The sequence below is a fragment of the Cibotium barometz genome, chromosome 38 (assembly GCF_041138505.1).
Source record: "Cibotium barometz isolate CiBa-2024 chromosome 38, ASM4113850v1, whole genome shotgun sequence".
NCBI classification, from domain to species: domain Eukaryota; kingdom Viridiplantae; phylum Streptophyta; class Polypodiopsida; order Cyatheales; family Cibotiaceae; genus Cibotium; species Cibotium barometz.
This window is the reverse complement of record NC_141083.1, coordinates 18,917,270-18,939,288: the sequence shown is the minus strand read 5'-3', so window position 1 is coordinate 18,939,288 and position 22,019 is coordinate 18,917,270. Positions and strand designations below refer to the sequence as shown.

Here is a 22,019-nt window from a genome sequence, read left to right as displayed (position 1 = left end):
GCCAGCCTTAAATAGGCTGACAACAGCACGACCAACCCTGGAATGCCCACGACCAGAAGCTGAAGCAATCAGCCACGTGCCTGAAGTCAGCCAGCACACCTGACCAAGTCGGGTACCAGAACTGTAGTCGGCCAACTTCTGAGGACAGCCGACAGCCCTCCACACCTCAGGAAAAATGGGGAAAATGGGAAAACACTAAAACAGGCGCGCACACCCACAACAGAGGCCCTGGTATAGTGTACAGACAAGAGATGACTGCTAACAGTGGCACGGCCACAGTTCAAGAGCAAAGTATTCAGCCTGGGAGGAGATGATTCTTGCAGTCAGGGGGGACATGACCCTTGGCATCTTCCAGAGTTTTGCCATAGCCTTGAGAGCCTTTGCTTCTCGAGATCGGATAGGAGGAGCACCAGCCCCAACCTCTCTGGAGTTGACAAATTTTACGTGGATGAGTGGGCTTGCAGCTGAAGGGGTATGATTGGCATTTTGCCAGGCACTTCATTTTATGACCATGCCACAGTTATTTTGTCCTTAGAGGACCCCTGGAGACATGACAGGCAAGTGAGCTCAAGGATCCCGGTCAGAATCATTCAAGACCCAAAGATTTGCAGCAAGATAGAGCAGATATGGGTGGGATTGGATTTTCTTTCAGGCTCTGCTGCTCACACTGTGGATGAGGGCTTAGGGGAGATCAGCTAATTCTTGCACGAGGCAACTCAAAGCCGATTAGAGGGTTTCCGAGAGTAGGAGAGGAGTTTGAGGAGTCGTCTTGCCTTTCTACAACGGCTTCAGAAGAGGTCCCCGGATAGCAAGTGGATCGAGAGTCAGCTTGCCACCACTCACACGGAGATTAGATCCATAGAGGAGAGGGGGGTGGAGTACAGGTATCATGCCAGGGCCCTTTCTGAACTCAGGTAGGCGATAAAGTCACAAGGGATTTCTTTGAGATAACCGGGCCCCACAAGAGGAGAGACGGTATTTGCAGGTTGTGTGGCTAGGATGGATCAGATCCCCCCCCCCCCCCCCCCCCGCCCAAGGGAGAGCCATCGCCACGGACTTTTTTCGATCCCTCCTCACTGGTGCCTCAGTATCTCCAGAGGTGGTGGAAGCACGCAAGAGGGTCTAGCAGCATACGTGGGAGGTGGTTCCCCCTTCTCTTCGGTCATTCTTATTGACACCTTTTATTGCTAAGGGGTAGGCAGAGGCTGTGATGACACTTCCCAGGGGCAAATGCCCGGGGGCGGACGGCCTTCCAATATCCTTCTTTCTTCGCCATTGGGACCTCATGGCAGGTGGCCTTCGTGTTGCCTTCAATGAGATTATGATCACAGGTGCCATGCCAGAGAAGCTCTCAGAGGGCTTGATTCACTTGATTTCCAAGGAGGGTGGTGACGAATTGGAGATCTGGCAATGGAGACCCATCACTCTTCTAGGGACAGCCTATAAGATCTTTGCTAGGGCCATCAGCAAGGCGACTTCAACCTTTTCTCCCAGACTTGATCCACGACACTCGGACCGGCTTTGTTCAGGATCGGAGCATTCTAGACAACATCTTTATCTTCAGGGAGGCGACAGCTTCAACGAGGATGCGGCAACAAGACCTCATTGTGCTACTCCTAGACTTTGAGAAAGCCTATCATAGGGTGGATTGGAGCTTTCTGGAGGGCACTATAAGCCAGATGGAATTCCCCATGGAGTCGATTCAAGGAGTCTCAAGACTTTACTCGGCCTCACACAGCCAGGTTCTCATTCAGGGAGCCCGTGGCGATAAATTCTCTCCCCACTCGGTTAGACAGGGTTGTCCTTTCGCACCTTACATCTTCCTATTCGTCACAGAGGCCATGAGTAGTTTTCCATCTGCCCAGGAGACCGGGCTTCAGCTATTGTGTCTTCCCCTGAGCACACGGGAGGAGCTGCTGGACGCAAAGCTTGCAGACGACACAACAGCTTTCCTTGGAGGAGATGTGGGAAATCTATAGAGATTTGAGGAGGCAATCGAGGTTTTCTGCCATGCATCAAGAGCACAAATCAACTGCCACAAGTCGTGTGGTTTTTGGGTAGGATCAGCACCCACCCCAACTTGGCGGCCAGTTGTGGATTTTCAGTGGATTCCGATGGGCACTCCAGTTCGATATCTTGGTTGCCACGCTGGCATTGTTGGGGTAAAGGCATTATGCCCACCCTTGTAGTGTGTACAAGCCCATAAGTTATAGTACATAGTACACTTAGTACTTTTAATGTACTAAGTGCACTATGTGTACTAGTGCAAAATATACATGTGTGATAGGGGAGTCACACACTCACACTTGATGAGTTGACTTATCCCCACATATGTCTCTCTCTCTCTCTCTCTCTCTCTCTCTCTCTTCTTCTCTGTGTATGTCTCCCACATGAAACCCTAATTCTTCTCCCATCAACTGGTATCAGAGCCTGGAGGAGTGCTATGTATAGCCAGCAGAGCTGTGAAGCGTGTAGAGAGGAAAATCGTGTGCTGAGTGGCATCGCTGGAAATCGACTGTAGAAGAGCACTGTGTGTGGTCTTGAGACAGCAGGTCGTTGTAGTCCAGAGAAGGGCAGCGACTAGGTGTTGAACCAGTCGCAGGCAACTGGGCGGATACGCGCATGCAGGCAGGCGGGTGTCCATACTCAGGCGGACACGACACTTCACAGTCAGTCGCACCTTTTCTTCGGTTTCTCTTCGAACGGAGGCGACAAGTGGCGTGAGCGTTAGTATCAAGCAGAAGGCGCCAGCTAATAGAACCGGGAGGCAAACGTGGGCGACGACTTCTACGTTGCGCAGACGATCTCACTCTCCTCCTTGCACCTGAATCACTGAGGCGGCTCACGAACCCTCCGTGCTGTGCAGAATCTCACTCACACAACATGAGCGTGGATAGCACATGACACACAGTAATGCATCTTCGCATAGAGCTCTGGGAGGGTTTATCCATCGTAGACACATGCTTCGTGGACATCACGCACCGCAGCCTGCTCAACAATATTTCTCACAAGAAAGCATTTCTCTGCTTTGTCCTTGGGAACGCATCACCCGCAGTTGGAGCACCTGATGGGATTTGTGTGGCCCCTCCCGTGCTTGTTACGACCACCGTTTCGGCGCTTGACCGTCATAGCTGCAAGCAATGCCCTTCCTACCTCGATGTTCTGAAATTGTCTGAGGTATTTGCTTCAATTTTGGGATTTGCATGTCAATTTTCATCAATTGAGCAGGTACAAATCCAAATTGCTCAGATTTTGAGCAAAATTGGCAAAATTAGGTGACATTGGTCACATTCCGGGTCAATTTGCAGGAAATTGGATGTCGAAATTTGGGCCTTTTGATGTAATTGTGCCATTGGGCATTCATACATGCTGTATGATGTGAGCAATCTCACATTTGGGGCAAAATTGCAAGAAATTGGAGTGCAAATCAAAGGGCTTTTGTGCCAATTGGGTTGATTTGCATGCAGGCATTGGCATTTGATGCTTTGGGCAATGTGTTGATGCCTGTCAAGCACTCAATGTGCCTGTAAATCAAGGGGCTTTTATGTATTGGATGTATATGTGGCCAGGGGGAAGCATTGCGAAGACTCTGGATGCCTTCATGTGCGTTAATGTACCATGTATGATCAGAAATTGATCTTGAATCAAGGGGCTTTTCAAGATTTTATGCTTGTTGAGCTTGGCAAAGCAGCAGGCAAGAATTTTATGCCTTGAACCCTCAGAAATCCACTTGCAGTCAAGGGGCTTTTGCCCAATTTCTGTTCGGGACTGTTGTATGCAGTGGTGGGGACTGTAAAAGTCTGATTTTCACTCATTTGGACAGCCAGGAGAGCATTTATTGCTGCTGTACTTGCTGGTACAGATTTGGTACAACTTTGTACAAGTTTTGGCATGGCTGTACATTGATTTGAGTGAGGAAAAGGTTCATTTTCAGCTGCTGTACTTGCCGGTAAAGGTTTGGTACATCATTGGTGAGCACTTAGTACTGTTCTACAGTACTTTGGAAGGGGAACAGAGCACATTTAAGGTGCTGTCATAAATCTGCAGCAACCAGATTTTGGTGATTTTATCACATTCAGTGGGAGTAGAGTTGCATTCGTGCTTCCGCAGTGGGAGATAAACTTTGGGAGAACAACTGTAAGCACTTTGTGTGCTTTTGGTGCAGTGTTTGCACATCTTGCAGGGAGTCAGGCATTGACTATGACAGGTTGCATATTGCTATGGCAACCACAGGTGAGAGCTCTTCATTGCTTCACATCAAGAAGCTTGAAGGCTCACATAATTATGACATTTGGCAAACCCAGTGCTATAATGTGTTGCTCCAGAAGAAGCAGCACAAGCCCATCAAAGAAAGGGGTGTAATGCCCGCTTCTCTTACTGATGAAGAATGGGAAGATATGGATGAGCTGGCAAGATCCACCATCATGTTGTCTGTGTCAGACACTTTACTTTTCAGCATACGTGAAGAGAAGACAGCTTGGGGAATGTGGCAAAGATTGCAGGACTTGTATGCCCTGCAAAGTGCCTCAAGCAAAGTGTATTGGTTGAAGAAACTCATAGGTCTTCAAATGAAGGAAGGGGCGTCTATGACAGCCCATCTAAATGAGTTTAATGGTGTTGTCAGCCAGGTCATCAATCAAAAGTTGGCAATGGACGATGAGTTCAAAGCCACTTTTCTCTTATGCACTTTGCCAGAGAGTTGGGACACATTCAGGACAGCCACTAGCAATTCAAATGCTATGCTGTCATATGCAGATGTTGAGGGTGCTCTCCTTCAAGAGGAGATGAACAGGATAGCAATTCAAATGCTATGCTGTCATATGCAGATGTTGAGGGTGCTCTCCTTCAAGAGGAGATGAACAGAAAGAACAACTCTGTTGCAAAGTCCAATGCAATGAATGCACGTGGGAGATCCCAGCAAAGGGGTAAAAGCCAAGAACAGGGAAGGAGCAAGTCCCGCTCCAAAAAGGACTTAGAATGCCATTATTGTGGCAAGAAGGGACATATCAAAAAGCAATGCTACAAATGGAAAAATGATCAAGAGGAAAAGGGCAAAGGCAAAGACAAAGACAAAGATGAAGCCAAAGATGCAAAGCCAAAGGGCAAAAGTGGAGTCAAGATTGAAGAAGTCAATGTGTCACATGCAGGTGACAGTGAGGATGAAGTCCTATTCACGTCTTCACTTGATGCCCATTCACTTCTTGCGGGAGATGGTCATGGTATGCACTCATGGATCATTGGTTCATGTGCCTCCTTTCATGTCACAGGTTGCAGAGACTTGTTTGCCAGGTATACTGCTGGCAATGAAGGAGTAGTTTATTTGGGTGATAACCGTGCATGCAAGATTCTTGGCAGAGGTGATGTGAGGCTTGTGTTTTAAGATGGCTCACAGCTTATGCTCCATGATGTCAGGCATGTGCCTGAGATCAAGAAGAACCTGCTTTCTACTGGACAGCTTGATGATGCTGATTATGTTACCACATTTGGTCGTGGAAAGTGGAAGATTAGTAAGGGCTCACTGGTTGTTGCCAGAGGCTCTAAGGTGGACACTCTTTATTTCATGCATGCAGGTGTTTGTCACCATGCTAATGTAAATGCAACCGAGCTGCCGGAAATCTCTATGTGGCATAGCCGGTTGGGACACATGAGTGTCAAAGAAATGGAGCAATTGTCTCGTTTTGGTTACTTGCCTTCTCTAAAGTTCTCAAGTTTTCAGTTTTGTGAGCATTGTATATATGGCAGGCAACTCCAGTGCCCCCACAAGAAAGCTCTTGGACAGAAAGATGCTCAGTTAGAGCTTGTGCATACAGATGTATGTGAGATGCCTCAGCTTTCTTTGGGAGGGGCAAAATATTTTCTCTCTTTTATTGATGATGCCACACGCAAGGTGTGGGTTTATCCTCTTCGTTTCAAGAGTGATACATTCTCAGTGTTTCAGAAGTTTGTTGCTCATGTTGAGAATCAAACTGGCAAAACACTGAAGGCTTTGCGTTCCGACAATGGTGGAGAGTATATGTCCAAACAGTTTCAGGACTTTTGTGATGCTAAAGGCATCAAGAGGGAGCTCTCTACGCCTTATGATCCTCCACAAAACGGGACAGTAGAGAGGATGAATAGGACCATTCAGGAGAAGGTCCGTTCTATGTTGTCACATGCTGCATTACCTCATGGTTTTTGGGCTGAAGCTGTTATGACAGCCGTTCATCTTATAAACAGGTCACCTAACACGAGGCTTGGTGGGAAAGTGCCAGAGGAAGTATGGACAGGGAAGCCTCCGTCATACAAGCACTTGAGAGTGTTTGGTTGCGTTGCATACGTGCACATACGCAGGGAAATGCGCACCAAACTTGATCCTAAGTCTCACAAATGCATATTCCTAGGATATGGTGACAGAGGTGAAATGGGGTATAGACTTTGGGATCCAGTGAATAGAAAGATTATACACAGCAATGATGTCATTTTTGATGAAACATGCATGTATAAGGAGCTTGCAAGGCAACAGGAGCCTGGCAGAGTCATCTTTGATGATGATGGACATCATGGACAACAACCAAGGGCTGTAAATCAGCCATTACAGCAGCAAAACCAGCCCTTAAATGGTGCTGAAAATGGTCCAAATGGACAGCCAGAGATGGCAGAAGATATCCCTATGAATATCCCACAGTTAGAGGAGATACCGGGCATGATTTTTCAACCTTATGGCATGGAACAGGAGCCACCAATAGGTGATATGCAAGCTGGACAGCAACCTGCAAATGATGGTCATTGGGTACGCAGGTCCACAAGACCCTCCAGAGCCCCTGACAGGTTTGTTCCAGGGGTTGACTACTTGATGCTCACTGACTGTGGGGAGCCCTCATGTTATAAGGAGGCATTACAGAGGGCAGACAAGGCTCTTTGGGAGCGTGCTAATAAGTCAGAGATGGATTCTCTGCACAAAAATGGAACATGGAAGTTGGTGCATTTGCCTACAGGCAAGAAGGTTTTGCCATGCAAGTGGGTTTACAGGCTCAAAGTTGCACCTGATGCAAAGCCAAGATACAAAGCCAGGTTAGTGGCTAAGGGCTTCAAGCAGGAATATGGTGTGGACTTTGATGAGATCTTCTCTCCAGTGGTCAAAATGACCACACTTAGAGCTGTATTAGCTTTGGTTGCTCATGATGATCTGGATTTGATTCAGATGGATGTGAAGACTGCTTTTCTTCACGGTGATCTCCATGAGGAGATATATATGCAACAGCCAGAGGGTTATGCAATGAATGGAAAGGAGAAGCTTGTATGCAAGCTGAAAAAGAGTCTTTATGGGCTCAAACAGGCACCAAGGGAATGGTATCATAAATTTGATACATTCATGAAATCCCAAGATTTCAGGAGAAGTGACATAGATCACTGCTTATACACCAAGAAAGCTTTGGATGGCAATCTATTGATCCTCATCTTGTATGTTAATGATATGTTGATTGCCGGGAAATCTCGTAAAGAGATGGATGCCTTGAAGAAGAGGCTGCATCAGACCTTTGATATGAAGGATTTAGGTGATGCAAATCACATTTTGGGTATGCGGATACTTCGGGACAGAAATCAGCATGTGTTGTATTTGTCTTAGAAGGAATACATTGGCAAAGTTTTGCAGAGGTTCAATATGGATGGGGGGAAGAAGACTAGTACTCCTTTGCCTCCATATGTGAAACTCAGTGCTATGGACAGCCCACAGACGGATAGTGGCAGGGCTGATATGGCCAAGATTCCGTATGCTTCAGCTTGTGGCAGTCTCATGTATGCCATGGTTGCTACCAGGACGGACATTGCATTTGCAGTGGGAGTAGTTTCTAGATACATGGCCAACCCTGGCAAGAAGCATTGGGAAGCAGTGAAAGGTGTCATGAGATACCTGAAGGGCACACAGGATATGTGCATTTGTTTTGGCAAACAGGATGCATTAGTGCATGGTTACACGGATTCGGATTATGCCGGTCATCCAGATAACCGGAAGTCTACTACCGGTTATGTGTTTACATTCACAGGAGGTGCTGTGTCATGGATATCCAGGATGCAGAAGTGCACTGCCTTATCTACTACAGAGGCCGAGTATATTGCAGCCACAGAGGCTTGCAAGGAGGCATTATGGCTATCTCGGTTAGTGGTTGATTTGGGTTATACAGGGGATATTCCATTGTTGCATTGTGACAGTCAGAGTGCCATCCAATTGGCAAAGAACCCTGTCTTTCATGCAAAGACGAAGCATGTGGATGTGAAGTATCACTTCATCAGAGAGGTGATAGAGAACAAGCAAATTCAGCTTGTTAAGATTCATACGGAAGACAACCCGGCTGATCTGTTGACAAAGAGTTTGCCTCCGGAGCGGTTTGCTCATTGCAGACACTTGATGGGCATTGGATGAGGCCAGTTTCAGCCTTGATATGGCCTTGTATATTATCATGTACATGCTGATTTTTTTTTTCCTTCATTTAAGGGCACTTTGCCTTTAAGTGGGAGGTTGTTGGGGTAAAGGCATTATGCCCACCCTTGTAGTGTATACAAGCCCATAAGTTATAGTACATAGTACACTTAGTACTTTTAATGTACTAAGTGCACTATGTGTACTAGTGCAAAATATACATGTGTGATAGGGGAGTCACACACTCACACTTGATGAGTTGACTTATCCCCACATATGTCTCTCTCTCTCTCTCTCTCTCTCTCTCTCTCTCTCCTTCTCTGTGTATGTCTCCCACATGAAACCCTAACTCTTCTCCCATCAGGCATTGATTTCTCTCCCGAGCAGCAGCTTGCACCGCTTCTTCTGAGTATTCGGAAGAAGCATTTATATTGGAGCTCGGCGAGGCTCTCCCTAGGAGGCAGAGTGGCAGTGGTGAACCAGGTACTTCTAGCCACCATTTGGTACATCACTTTGTGTTGGGCCTTTTCTCAGGCATGCATTAGCGAGGTACAGCGATTGATCCGGAACTTCTTATGCGCCGGAAGCGATGGGTGGCCAGCATGGCCAAGGTGGCATGGTGAGTGATCATTCAGCCACGTAGGAGAGGGGGGACTTGGCCTCACCGATCCTGCTATTCAAAGCCATGCCTTGTGGGCAAGCTGATTGTGAGAGGATTCTTTCCCGATGGTGAGCCCTGGAAGGATTACTTATTTGGCCCGGATTTCAGCCCACACTCCGAGCCTTGGGGGCCCGTGGCCGCAAAGTACCCAATGGATCTTCACAGAGATGCGAGCCCGTGGTTTTAGCCCAGCTTTTGAGGCCAGATTTGCAGACAATTTACTTCGAGCTTGGGATCATCTCAGCCCAACCCTCAGACAGATAGTTCCAATTGCCTCAGAGGAGCGGCTCCGGCAACCTTTGTTCTAGGTCTCTTGGAGATTCGATTGCACACAAGCAGTTACCCCTGGAGGAGTAGGGGCAAGGCTTGACAGGGATCCGGGGTTGAGATAGGCTCAACATCAACATTGACTCAGCTGTCCCTCACGAGTGGCTAATGCCTATTCCAGACCCGATCCCCCCAGTGCATGTGTCACCATGAAACTTGTTTCAATGGCTTTGAAACTCGTTTCACATTTCAGTGTTGAAACATTTCATGTGCACATTGAAACCATATCATTTCATGTGGGAAAAAGGTTGTGATTTTGTGTGCTTTTTATCTTTTATAATTCTCTCTTTCCTTCTTTCATCCTATTTGTTCTTTTCTCTTCTGTGTTTATGTCTTCTTTGTTTACTGATGATAAATATGCTAATATCATCTTATAACTATCGGCCAGTACCTTCACATTTTATCTATATCATCATTTCGGTCCAACATTTCACTGTCCACCTACCTGGTGTTGAAACGTTTTGTTCAAAAATAAATCGTTTCAGCATCGTTGCGTTTCAATAGTGAAACGTTTTGCGGTGACCTTGCCCCAGTGTAGTTACGAGTGTTTACCAAACACGATATCCTCGTGACGGTCCACGGAGAAGATGAGGACAATGGTCTGCTCACTTTTTCTATTGGATCCCAAGGCAGACTAGAGAGATCAGAGCTTCCCTTAGAGGATTTCAGAGGCTGCACCTTGTAGAGGGTGAAAGCGATCGGTTTTCGGGCACGGGAATGGCACATAGATCCAACACCGACGGGAGAGACTATGGCAACTATGGATTTGGAAGTGCCGACTTCTCACGTGGCTGCAGTGGGACCCGAGAGAGTGGACTTGGCATGATCCTGCGGATCGAGAGGAGACTATGGACACCCCCTTCTTTGCATATACAACGCGGTTAGGTCGCAGGATCCAAATGACTAAGATAGATGGCACACCGGCAGCAGCACATTGGCAATCACAAGGCCCATCACAGCGGTTCCTTTCAGATTTCTGGAAGAGGATTAGGGCCAGCTTTCGGCCTAGAAAGATCACGCTCTTTCTTTGGTTGATGGCACACAGGAGTTTGGCGGTCGGTACTTGGCTGGCAGTTGGAGGTCGGTCAGCGGCTTGCCCGTGGGGCGGCCACCATCAAGAGTCTCAGCGACATTGCCTTTGGGATTGCCTAAAGGCTCGGTAGATTTGGCGGCGGATTCTCCGCATCTTCTGCTATGACCAGGCCATCAACCCGGATCATCACTTGGGGCACTGTCGCCCGAGGCGGTGACCCCATTTGGCATTACAGACCACCTGTGTGATTGTTCCCCTCCCCTCTCCCTGTATGAGATAGCCTTCTCCTCAGAGAGCGGTCAACCGGGAGAAGCATCTCTTTTCCTTGTGATCACTTGTTTCCCACCCTTACATGAGGCGAGTTTGTATCTAGCCCATCGTGGTTGTACTTAGCCCTTTGTGGCTGTTTTTTCTTTAACTAATTGAAGGATCTTTTTCTTGGAAAAAAATAAACTAGCCAACAATAAACATGCAATGCTAGAAAGCAAGTACATTGATCTTCAAAGCACATGACCAAAACCTTTCAGTGAAAGCGGATAGGTATTTAACTCCATTATATTACCAAGCTGGTAACAAGCTTTCATAATGTCAACAATAGATTAACTTGTATTTGGCCAGGCTATGCAAAGCTTCATCAGCTCCAAAGGTACTCTAAGGTAACCAACAAGCACATACACTTACCTCAAGCTAGCTTGCCCTTGTGGTTGACAGTTCGATGTTATAGCACTTGCTTGTGGCTTCAACGCTGTAGTCATATTATGCCTCTGTGCTGCACCTTCTGATTGAGCGTCATATGGAGTGCGCTGAGTGTCGTATGGAGTGCGCACTGGACGGTAACGTAACTCTCGTGAGTCCCCGTACATTTGAAAGGTCTGTACAATCATCAATGACACACATTATAAACCACAGTTAAGCTCCAAACTTAGATAGAGAGAACAAGAGTAACTTATGATTGCCTTGCATCTTGAGAAAACAAAGAAAACTGACAAAAGCTCAGCTAGGATTGCCAAACCTGGGGCAGACTCAAAAGACTTCAGACAACACTCTGTCAACAAAGTGTACTCGTGAAGCGTGCTTTAACTTTGCGCGATTACACAAGCCCCCAAAAGACATCCAAGTCATCTCCCCATGCAGATGCTAGATGTGACAAAGTTGGAATACCTGCAGTTTCACTCTTTGAGCTGTGCATCCATGGATTTAAAAACTTCTCATTATTAGAATATTGAAGCAATAGAACTAATGGAAAGGGTCCCATAGTTAGCAAGCTGGGCATTTGAGCATCCCGAGCTTGACCTTCTGGATCTCAGTCTGTCATGCTTTTAGGTTTTCTGAAACAAACATAGCTTTAAATCGTTGTGCAGCAAGAATCAATTTTCCCTAGCACTTTGCTATGAATGTTGCCCACCTACGGTTTTACAACCTTAATACAAGGTCTTATTATTTTGGGCATGCCTTACGGAATCATTGTATCATTTTTAGTAGGACAAGTGTTCCTATTTGTGTCTTGCTCAAGCTAGGCATGTGTCCTCATAAGTAGTTAAGAACTTTCCAAGTAACCCTTGAAATATTTTATTAAGAAAGCATTCAATTGAGAGAGGGATTGTTGGATAGCATAAGATTTACGCCTTACTTCAATCTAATGTCTTTGGAGTTTAGAAACATGGCATATGAAGTGACACATGGAGTTATAGGTGTCGTCTCATGTACCCTTGTATCTGCCTATCAAAGAAGCACATTTCTTTAATCCCACTTCTCTTCATTTTTTGGGTTTCCTAACTTTTACAAAGTGATTTCTTTCAAGTTAATGTGTTTTTAGTTTAATACTAGACTAGGTTAGATAAGCATCGAGCTTGTTCAAAAAAACAAAATGGTACATTCTCTTACGTGTTTCGGTTTGATACAAGTCCTTAAAGCTGAATTCCAACATGAATCTTTGAGTACATAATATATGCCTAACCAAGAAGTAGTGTACTGTGACATCTCCCCATCCCTCTTTGCACAATACCTGCTCAACAATATAGAAATAAAAAAGTGAAGAAAGATATATTAACGTCTGCGAATAGCCGAAGTGCCTATGAGACCAAAACATAGTACACAACTGATGGTGTCTCATCAAAAGTAAGACAAAAAGGACTAAAAAAGTCCTAAAACAGTCCTAAACAGCTATGAAAGGAAAATACTCCTACTGAGGTACAACAAAAGTGTATAACATCTACAACTAGCATAACACTGGTGTAATCTGCTCATCTCAGTATCTCTCTCATGGGGTGCTGTAAGATAGAGAAACTAAAGTGGCATGGCAGTCGTCTCCTGTGGCGGGTGATGATGGCTCTAATCCACCGGTGATGAAGCAGCCGTGGACAAGGTCCTGGTAAGTGTGGGCGTCTTGCTCGACAAAGTGCTATGGCTCTGTCAAGGGTGACGACTCCTGAAGGACGTCTGGCTCGCCGAGGGGGTAGTGGAGGTCCTAGTCTGAAAAAATCTGTCATGGCTCGCTGGCAGGGTGGATCCTGCTGTGCTGTCCTGGCTCGTAGGAGAGCCTCTCGATGGCGTCTAAGCTCCAATAAGAAAAGCCCCAAACACCTCTGATCCTCAAACTCCAGCACATGTCGTAATGGTCCAAAACCCTCTCGGAAGAGACACGAGTATCTCCCTCGTATCTCATAGTACACAGTATATCAGCATATGTAGTGCTCCTCTGACTTCACTTCCTGGTGACATAGCTGACAAATGCGATCTTCTGGCTTCATCCCCTTGTATCTGCCAGTCTCTACCCTCAGCTGATGTGATGAAGTGCGGATCTATCCAATGGCACTGCGAATGCCATGTGAGAGATGGGTGTCCATGTATGTAGACTGTCACAGAGCCATCTGGGGAGATGTAGAAATGGTCCCGATAGTGGGCCATCTTTGTGCCTAGTGGTAGGGAGGGGCTGGACCATGTCCTTTCTGCATCTGGCCTCACGATGTCCATCCTGATCACCCTATTCTGTTCAGAGCAACTAAGGTCCAAGAAGGGGCAGTCCAGGCTGCAATCAAATGGAGGGAGCGCATCAATCGTCATGCCATGTAATCTCAGCCAGGTACACATCTAGGTGTACCAACATCATGTATCGCCATCTGCTGCCTGGAAGAGATAAGTGCTAGGTGTGGGTATCTCTGTCTAGGGAGCTCCCATATCCTCTGCAAAAATGTCACTGACTCGAACAGGGCTTCGGTAACCACTAGTGCGGCTCCTATCTCTGCTCTGACAATCTCATGAGGTAGCGATGGTTTGCTCCGAATCATGCGTGCGATCATAGTCACCACTGGTTTCTCTAGTACCTGCCATCCATCATAGAAATCTCTATGGTCCGACCTGGTGACAAGCGGCTCCCTCCTCGTGTAGTAGAGGCTAGGTCCCCATATGGGTGAGCCATATAAGAGTATAGGTGTGACCAATGTGTCAAACAACCAAAGTTTGGTGCATGGCTCCTGAAACTGAATGTAGGCACATTGTCTCTCTAGTGCCCCTAGGGCTGCATATCCACGTGCCAATCTAACCTCTATTGCCTGCCTCATAGAGAACTATGGTCCGCTGAATGTGACTCCTAGGTACACATATGATCTGGTGTACTCCACTGATTCACCTCTAAAAGTGAACTGATGGTCGGATCTAGTCACCCAGGCTTGTGTGGTATTGAAGACCATAATCTTAGTCTTCCCAAGGTTCACTGTGAGGTCCCTATTTGCACAAAACAACTGCAAAGCATCCAAATGTTGTTGCAAACCCTCAAGGGAGTCTGCAATAAGTACAATGTCATCGGCATATAACAGTATGGGTATCCAAACCCCTGCCAGACTGGCCCCCTGCCCCCCCATCCTGTCAATGTAGTCAAATATCTCATCAATGTAAAGTCCAAAAAGGGTGGGTTACAGTGGGCATCCCTGCTTCACCCCAATGGTGCTAGTCATTGTATCCGGCATGCCTCCAGGAGTCCGTACTCTGTCTATCACCGCCTCATATAATGCATAAATTCCCCACTACATCTCCTCGGGAACACCAATGTCATGCAATCTCCTCATGAGTCTAGCACATGGCACCGTGTCAAAGGCTTTGCGGAAGTCCACAAAGCAGCAATATATCCTCTTCCCTCGTGCTCGTCCCTCCTCAATGAGAGCCCTGAAGGTAAATATGTGATCCAAAGTCGTGAAACCTCGTCTGAAACGTGCCTGCCCAAGTGCTCTAAGTCCATGTGTCTCAGCCCATCTACTCAACTCTCGATCCAAAATAGATCCGAATATCTTGGCCAAGCAAAGGCCAATCATGATGGTCCTGTAGTTCCCTAGTATCATGGGGTCACCACTCTTAAATGGAGGTACAATAGTATGTGCCGACCAACTGTCTGGGAAACCTTCACAAACGGCCATGTTAAACATGTGTACTAGCAGTGAGAGAGAGAGAGAGAGAGAGAGAGAGAGAGAGAGAGAGAGAGAGAGAGAATGAAATGAAATGAAATGTTATATTAACGTCTTCAAAAGGCCAAAGTGACCTATGAGACCAAAGTTACAACCATGTGACATCTGATACACTGTCTGGAAAAGAAAAGAAAGAACTGAAGGTAAGTATCTAGCCCTACAATACATCAATAGGAAGCATCCGGAAGAAGAGAGGAGAGAGAGAGAGAGAGAGAGAGAGAGAGAGAGAGAGATTAACATCTTCAAAAGACCCAAAGGGTCTATGAGACCAAAATGAGGTATACATAATGTCCATGAAATCTTGTCATGGATGAAATAAGAAAAAGCAACAAGGGGGAGAGAGAGAGAGAGAGAGAGAGAGAGAGAGAGGAGAATAAAGAGGGTTCCCAATACATGGTATTGGATTTCTCTTGCCCTGTCAGCCTCACTACATAGGGTACCATGTTGCAACGCCCTATGCGAGATATTCTTGGTTGATGCGAGAGCTTGAGGCTCTTTGTGTTTTTTTTTTCACAGAGATTTTCTTTTAAATTTACATTCGCAGCGCAGATTTGGCCAGTTCTTGCTAGAGACAGAGCACCACAGAGACACTGCTACCGGACTCATACCATAGGCAGAGGTGGGCGACAGCTCCAGCTCACTGATTTCTTCCAAAGATCTATCCCAGTGCCTATCCTGACACAAGAGGGGGTTACACTTCAGCGCGCTGCGGACCTCCGAGCCAAACGGAGACCGAGAGCACCAGGCTACCAGACTCCCAGACTACATCAGAGGGAGATCACAAAGATATGGGCTCGACATTAGCACCATATCCAGGAGCAAGTAGCTCACTTACACTCACACCCGGAGATCATGCTCCGAGGTATTTTTGCCTTGCCATCTCCTATTACACCCCCATTTTGGTACTGGTTGGAGCTAGACAGATCTTGTATACCCTGCGCATATAGGTTGCATACTGAGCCTCTAGTAGTAGTGCTCCATCCATCACACCCCCCCACTAGCTCAGTACTTTCATAGTTTATTTCATGTTCATTTTGTCCTTTTTTTTCTGGACATCCAAAAGACATTGACAGTTGTACATTGATTTGTCTCATAGGTCGAGTTCGGCCTCTAGTAGAGTATGCAGATGCAGAGCATATACAGCCATGAGAGAGAGAGATCCCATTTTATTCAGAGAGCCACATTCCCTACGCCAGATCTTTGAGGCAGCAGACTAGCGCATACTGGGGAGATTCATTCTAGACATACAGCGTCACAGAGAGACATCATTACAGGCTCAGATAGCTCCAGAGGGGGGACGACAGACACAGATTACTATATTTTTTCAGAGATCCATCCCACTCCCAGCCCCTTCACAGCAGTGAATTACTCTCCAGAGAGCAGAGACACTCAGAGCCCACAAGAGACAGAGAACACCTGGCTTTCGGACACCACGCCTATACCAGAGAGAGATGACAGAGATCAGAGCTCAATTTCACAGAGGGTGCGGAGCGACTGGCTCGCTTCAGAGCAGACCCAGGCACGTTCTTCAGGGAGCTGTGGACACCCCCTTCATTGATGTATACCATTTTATACCCCCAGTATGGTACAGGATGGAGCTAGCTAGGTTGCATAAGAAAATAGACAACACAAGAAAGACAGAGAGATAGGCGTGTAAACTCTTCTCTATACACAAGATCTCGAGAAAAATTGAATGAATACAAAGTGGGGATCATGGGGCCTATTTATATGGCCCCATGGATGCAGTCGGCCAGCGCATGAAGTGCCACCAACCCTCCACCACTGGGCAAAGCCAGTCGGCCAGCAGAAAAACACCACGACCTCCTCTGATCAAGTCGGCCAGTCTTCAGGAACACATGAGTGCAGTCGGCCAGCATCAGAGGCTCCTGCCATCATGTGGCATCCACCCACACCAAGGAAAAATGGGAAAAATGGGAAAAAATATACGGGGAGTGAGGAAAAATGATAAAACACCTATACAAGGCAAGCACACCCACAACAGAGGCCCTGGTGTCTAATTAAGACAGGAGATGACTTCTGACAGAAATAACAAAATCTCTATGAAATTTCTTCAAAGCAACTAAATCGCTAGAAAATAAAGAATTGCTAATAGAGAGAGTACTCTTTGAACAGAATTTCGTGAGTTTCTCAGGGGCCTTTCTCAAAATAGTAGCTTTCCAATGAGAAAAAATGCCTTGAACTCCTGGGATTCTTCTTGCTTGACTACAAAACTAGATATGCCCTTTTCTATGACTTTAAGAAGACAAGAGTCAATTGAAGAAAGTCTAAATTTAGTGCCTTTAGAAAAGAGCTCTTTGAGCGAATGAGAAGGAAGAATGGAGCAATCTGCAGTGACCACATGTCCACATACAGTGTCAATCCACATTGACACCATTGTCTATCTCTTAAGTATAATTAAGTATAGTTTAGTTTAGCTTAAGGTTGTTTTACTACGATCCATCCCCTGCATGTCACAACAGCTGCAAAAGAGAAACGCAACCACCTACTTGCTCCCAGAAACGCAAGAGAGAGAAGGGGATCAAAACGTTGATGCTGGCAGCCAAGTACCTAGACGCCCGATACCACGTCCGAGTGTGCACAAGCGGAAGTGTAGACAAAGGAAGAGAGAGAAAGAGAGACAAGGAGAGAGCGATTGCAGACAAGATCACCTTGATTGATTAGCAAAAGGCTAACAATGGTAATAGCCAACAAATGGGCGCTACAATGTGAGCTTGAGGATGAATACAAGAGTGATGAGAGGAGGCCTTTATAAAGGAGGCCATGAAGCTGTCTGACTGGCATCATGAACCTGGCCGACTGGAAAAAATCAGCCCACGACTCATAAAACATGAGAAAATACACGTGCTCCATAAAAGGCCAGTTCCCACACAAAGAGATGCACAAAATTCTAACATTAAGGAGTATTCGGCCAGCAAGGGATGCTCACATGTGTGAAGGCACCTCATTGAATGCTGATTATGCAAGTCGTGAGTAGGCCGACAACCATATGTTGGGCCTATAAAAGGCAAGGCTTTGTCCATTCAAAGAGCATCTGACTCCTCATATGTCACCATTTGGTCCCTTCACCAGTCTTGACCAGTGTTTCACACACTGAGCAGAGCCAGGGTGTGAATGGAGATTTTCCATAGAAGAAAGCTGGAGCATTAATTGGCAAAGTTTGGCCTAAAAGATGGCCACACAACATGAGTAGCATGGGATTTCATTCATGAAAGTGACTTATAATGTTTATAAGTCGGTGTGTTTACATATTATTAAAGACGGGTTGGACATATGATATTTTGAGCATGGACAGGTGAACAAAAGGAGGCACCTACTTGTAACTTGGCCAACAAGCTTGGGAAAAGCATAAAGTTGATATTTTGAGGCTAAAACTTGGAGTACATGCCAAGAAAAGCAAAAAGTTGATATTTTTGGACAAGCTCACCTATTCTGGGCAAAAAGGGAAAAGTGTTGCAAATATTGCTAGTCGACTCTACTAAAGCAAGGATTGGGGCTGTTTTTGAAGAGGCGCATCCCTTTGGAGCCTTCTCTCTCATTTTGTTGGGATGATAGAGGATAACCCACACAGGTACACTGATTTGTCTCATAGGCCGAGTTCGGTCTTTTGGAAGACGTTAATAAATCTTTCTTCTTCTTTCTTTCTTTGACACTTTAGGTTTGTCTTTTGGAAGGCCAAAGGCCACAATCTTTTGTGTTATATAATATACTAAAAATATAGCTCTCTCTCTCTCTCTCTCTCTCTCTCTCTCTCTCTCTCTATCTTTGTTGGTGATTTGCATCAAGGTTCCTATTCAGTTGCTTAGGGCTGAAAGAAGACACACAGCTTCTGCACGTGTGATATCCTCCAAGATGGAGGAGTGCCCCTCCACAAGCAGTTGATGTGGAGAGTCTCTATCCAGTCATAGATGTCAAGGACCCACTTTGATCCCCTCACATTGTATCACTGTAGACTGTAGCATTGTACCACTAGCACTTAAGAGGGTTGGTTTTTTTTTGTCATCTCTAGTTGGGTTTTTATTATGTTTTTTTCCATGATTATTTCATTTCATGGACACATTGTAACACTTTTTGGTCTTTTGTAGACCTCTCTAGAGCTGAATAAGGTTAAAGAAGCAAGAAAGAATGACAAATGGGCAATATACAGAGGAGGACAAGCAATCATTAAAGAATTCCGTACCCCACCCCCCTCAAGAGCAAATCCATCCATGGATGAAATATAGCTATTTTTATTTTGAACCTCAATTTCGAACTAGATGCAATAGAACCCATTGTAATTTAAACTCTTAAGAGTCTTAAGAGTTCATTTTGAGTTATTTTTTTCAGTTTTATGCCTCTTTGGCATCGATACCCAGAGTGGAATGTAAATAGATGTACCTGATCTGTCCCATAGGTCGGATTCGGCCTCCCGTGGACGTTAATATAACTTTCTCTCTCTCTCTCTCTCTCTCTCTCTCTCTCTCTCTCTCTCTCTCTCTCTCTCTCTCCCCAATGAAGTGAATCGGACTCTCTCTTCCTAGCTACAGAGAGCACACAACGGAAGAGAAAATAAAAGAGAGCAAAAACTCAGCTAATCTCAATCCTAATCGGCACTAACCATGCCCTAAATCCACAACCAATCTCATTGGCATTCCTAGCAACAAGAAGTTGGCTCTAATACCATGTCAACAATCATGGTGGATCAAAGCTAATCAACTCCATATTAAAAATATTAGGATGATGAGAAACTAATGGCCAAGATTGACTCAAAGCTCAAAGCATAATTGCATTTATTGTTTATTTTTATTACACCACATAGATAAGTGGCTTCGAGCTTGCCAACCAAGCGGCCTTCCACGCATCCATGTCTCCTCATCTCCTCCACAAACATTTTCACTTATTCTAGAGTGTCCCTAACCTTCTACAAGTCACCACTGAAAAAAAAAACGAGTAAACAACCAATCAACCAATTCCAACACCTTTGTGCAAAAACTTGGCCCCAGTAGAATTTCTGATCCTGATCCGTGCAAACTCTGTTTGGTACCCTCTCAGCCAGAACAGAAAAGACAATTGTAGATATAAGCTGTGTGCATAACTAGCACATGCTAAGACTAACTTGCTGAAATTATCTCTGCTGGCAACTCAAGGCTAAAGGGACAAGATGAGGGGAAAAGGTCACTTTTCATAGGTATGGACTGAAAGTTAGATCCAGTCTACCAAACGTTTTACTCCAATATTTCACATAGTAGTACATCTCCTTAGCTTAAGCCCCATCTCCTGATCCAACCGTATCAATCCACAGTCCGTATCCACTCTTAGCTATGCCTCGTTGGATCAATCCACAGTCCGTATCCACTCTTAGCTATGCCTTGATTGCTGCTGATGCTCTTGCTTCATTCCTGGAATTTATGCTTATCCTTACGGCTCTCATGGCCATCTTTCTTCCATACATGTATGGACCTCACAACCCTGTGGTCATGCACCTGGCAGTCCAGGTGCTTCCTACAAGTACGTAATAGAGGAAGATCTACCGTAGGCCTCTAAAGTTAGTCTGCATCTATGCTCAACATAGAAAAGCCAATTGCACAGCAGCTTCAACAAAGCATCATTATGACCAGTTTTTCAAATTATAACGGTTTTCAATGAATCAGATGATGGAAATGCATGAAATTGTTCAAAGTTTTATGACGTTTTACATAAGAGGAGATTCAAAATGCAAGAAATTCTTCCTGAAGCCAAATCTCTGTGTTTTGATGCCAGGAAGACTGGCTAAAATCTTTCTTGCTCTAAAGGTCTCAAATAATGTCTTTTCTATCTTCAAAACACACACACTTGAAATTTCCCAAAAAAGAGGAGGCAAATCGATCTGTATGGAGATTTGTCACACGCTGCAGCTTACTAAAATCGGAAAATATGTGAAGGTACTAGAAATAGAAAAGAAAAAGCGAGAAAAAATGGTACCTTGTCCTGATATCATCAAAATCCAATTGGTTCCACCATAACCAAAAGCTCTAACCATGATGCAGTCTTTCTACATGAGCAAAATCTGTTGCCGAACATTGCTGATGGATGCTGAGCAGAGACATTGAGCACCCTCCTTTTACACGGGCTTTGAAACCCTAGCAAAAGCCATGCATTTGAGTGTATATAGGATCACATATCGAGAAAATGGTATGGATTTTCTCCAAACCACAACAGTGCCCTGCACAGTAAAAGAGCAACACGATGCTTAGGGAAAGCAGGCAGCGGAGGATCTTGGCATTAAGAGGGCGAAATCACTCAACAATGCAAGCGTTGTAGAAGATGCTAAAGAGATGAAAAGGTTGTAGACGGTGGTGGGGCATGGGCATGGGCATGGGCAGCAGGCGTGTGCGTGTATGTGTGTGTATGGGGTGTGTTTTTTTGGGTGGGGGGTGTAGAATATCCATAGCCGCAGGCTGTTAGCTTAGCTGCTACTTAGAAACCAAAGACTTTGAGATGCAAATATATATTTATCTAAAGATACATTTAGTCATGGGCTTTGAGATGCAAATATAGAGAAATGCAATAATTTGTGCATCTATATTTGATGCAAATTACAATTAATAAGCAAAATTGGGCTTCACACTTTTAAGGTTTAATTCTTGCTATTTTTACACATACATTTAGAAAGAAATCTCTAAGTGAAGACGACCGGCTCTCTCTCTCTCTCTCTCTCTCTCTCTCTCTCTCTCTCTCTCTCTCTCTCTCTCTCTCTCTCTCTCTCTCCCCCCCCCACACAAAATCGTTTTGTGTTGCTCCACAAAATGCCTTTACAAGAGTCCCAACTACAAATGCAGATGCGGAAGATATGATGATGATCGTGTCGCATGCAATGAGCTACCCCTGTGGATAGCACACAGCAAGGAAATGAAGCCCTCGAAGGAACCCTTTCTCTCTCATTCTGTGCCTCTCCCTCTCTCGCTCCTCTCTATGCTGCGATAAAGACGAAAGAATGCTCTCTCTCCTTCCTTCTCTGTTCTTATCTCTCTCTTTCGATCTCCCTCACATGCACTATAGAAGTGCATCCACCATCTTTTTCTGTCAATCTCTTTCTTTTTGTGTCAATCTCTTTCTCTCTCACGTGTCAATCTCTTTCTTTTTGTGTCAATCTCTTTCTCTCTCACG

At 45.5% G+C, this 22,019-nt stretch overlaps 1 protein-coding gene across 7 annotated transcripts in view; it reads right to left on the bottom strand.

Moving 5' to 3' along the window:
• LOC147616417 (DEAD-box ATP-dependent RNA helicase 12-like) overlaps positions 1 to 21,404 on the bottom strand; it is a 63,513-nt gene extending 42,109 nt beyond the window's left edge. For 3 of the 7 annotated variants that reach the window (XR_015262494.1, XM_086777495.1, XM_086777492.1), the window contains exons 1-4: positions 20,835 to 21,376; positions 12,304 to 12,424; positions 11,432 to 11,580; positions 11,101 to 11,291 (exon numbers count right to left, since the gene is read on the bottom strand). Coding sequence is in view for 5 of the 7 variants with exons in the window: in XM_086777495.1 (XP_086633621.1) it covers positions 11,101 to 11,282 (182 nt within the window). In the remaining 2 variants the exon portion in view is untranslated. Of the gene's footprint in view, positions 1 to 11,100; positions 11,292 to 11,431; positions 11,581 to 12,303; positions 12,425 to 20,834 lie in introns of all 7 variants that reach the window. The other 4 variants (XR_015262495.1, XM_086777493.1, XM_086777494.1 and 1 more) reach the window with 3 other exon arrangements.
• Between the last annotated feature and the right edge of the window lie 615 nt (positions 21,405 to 22,019).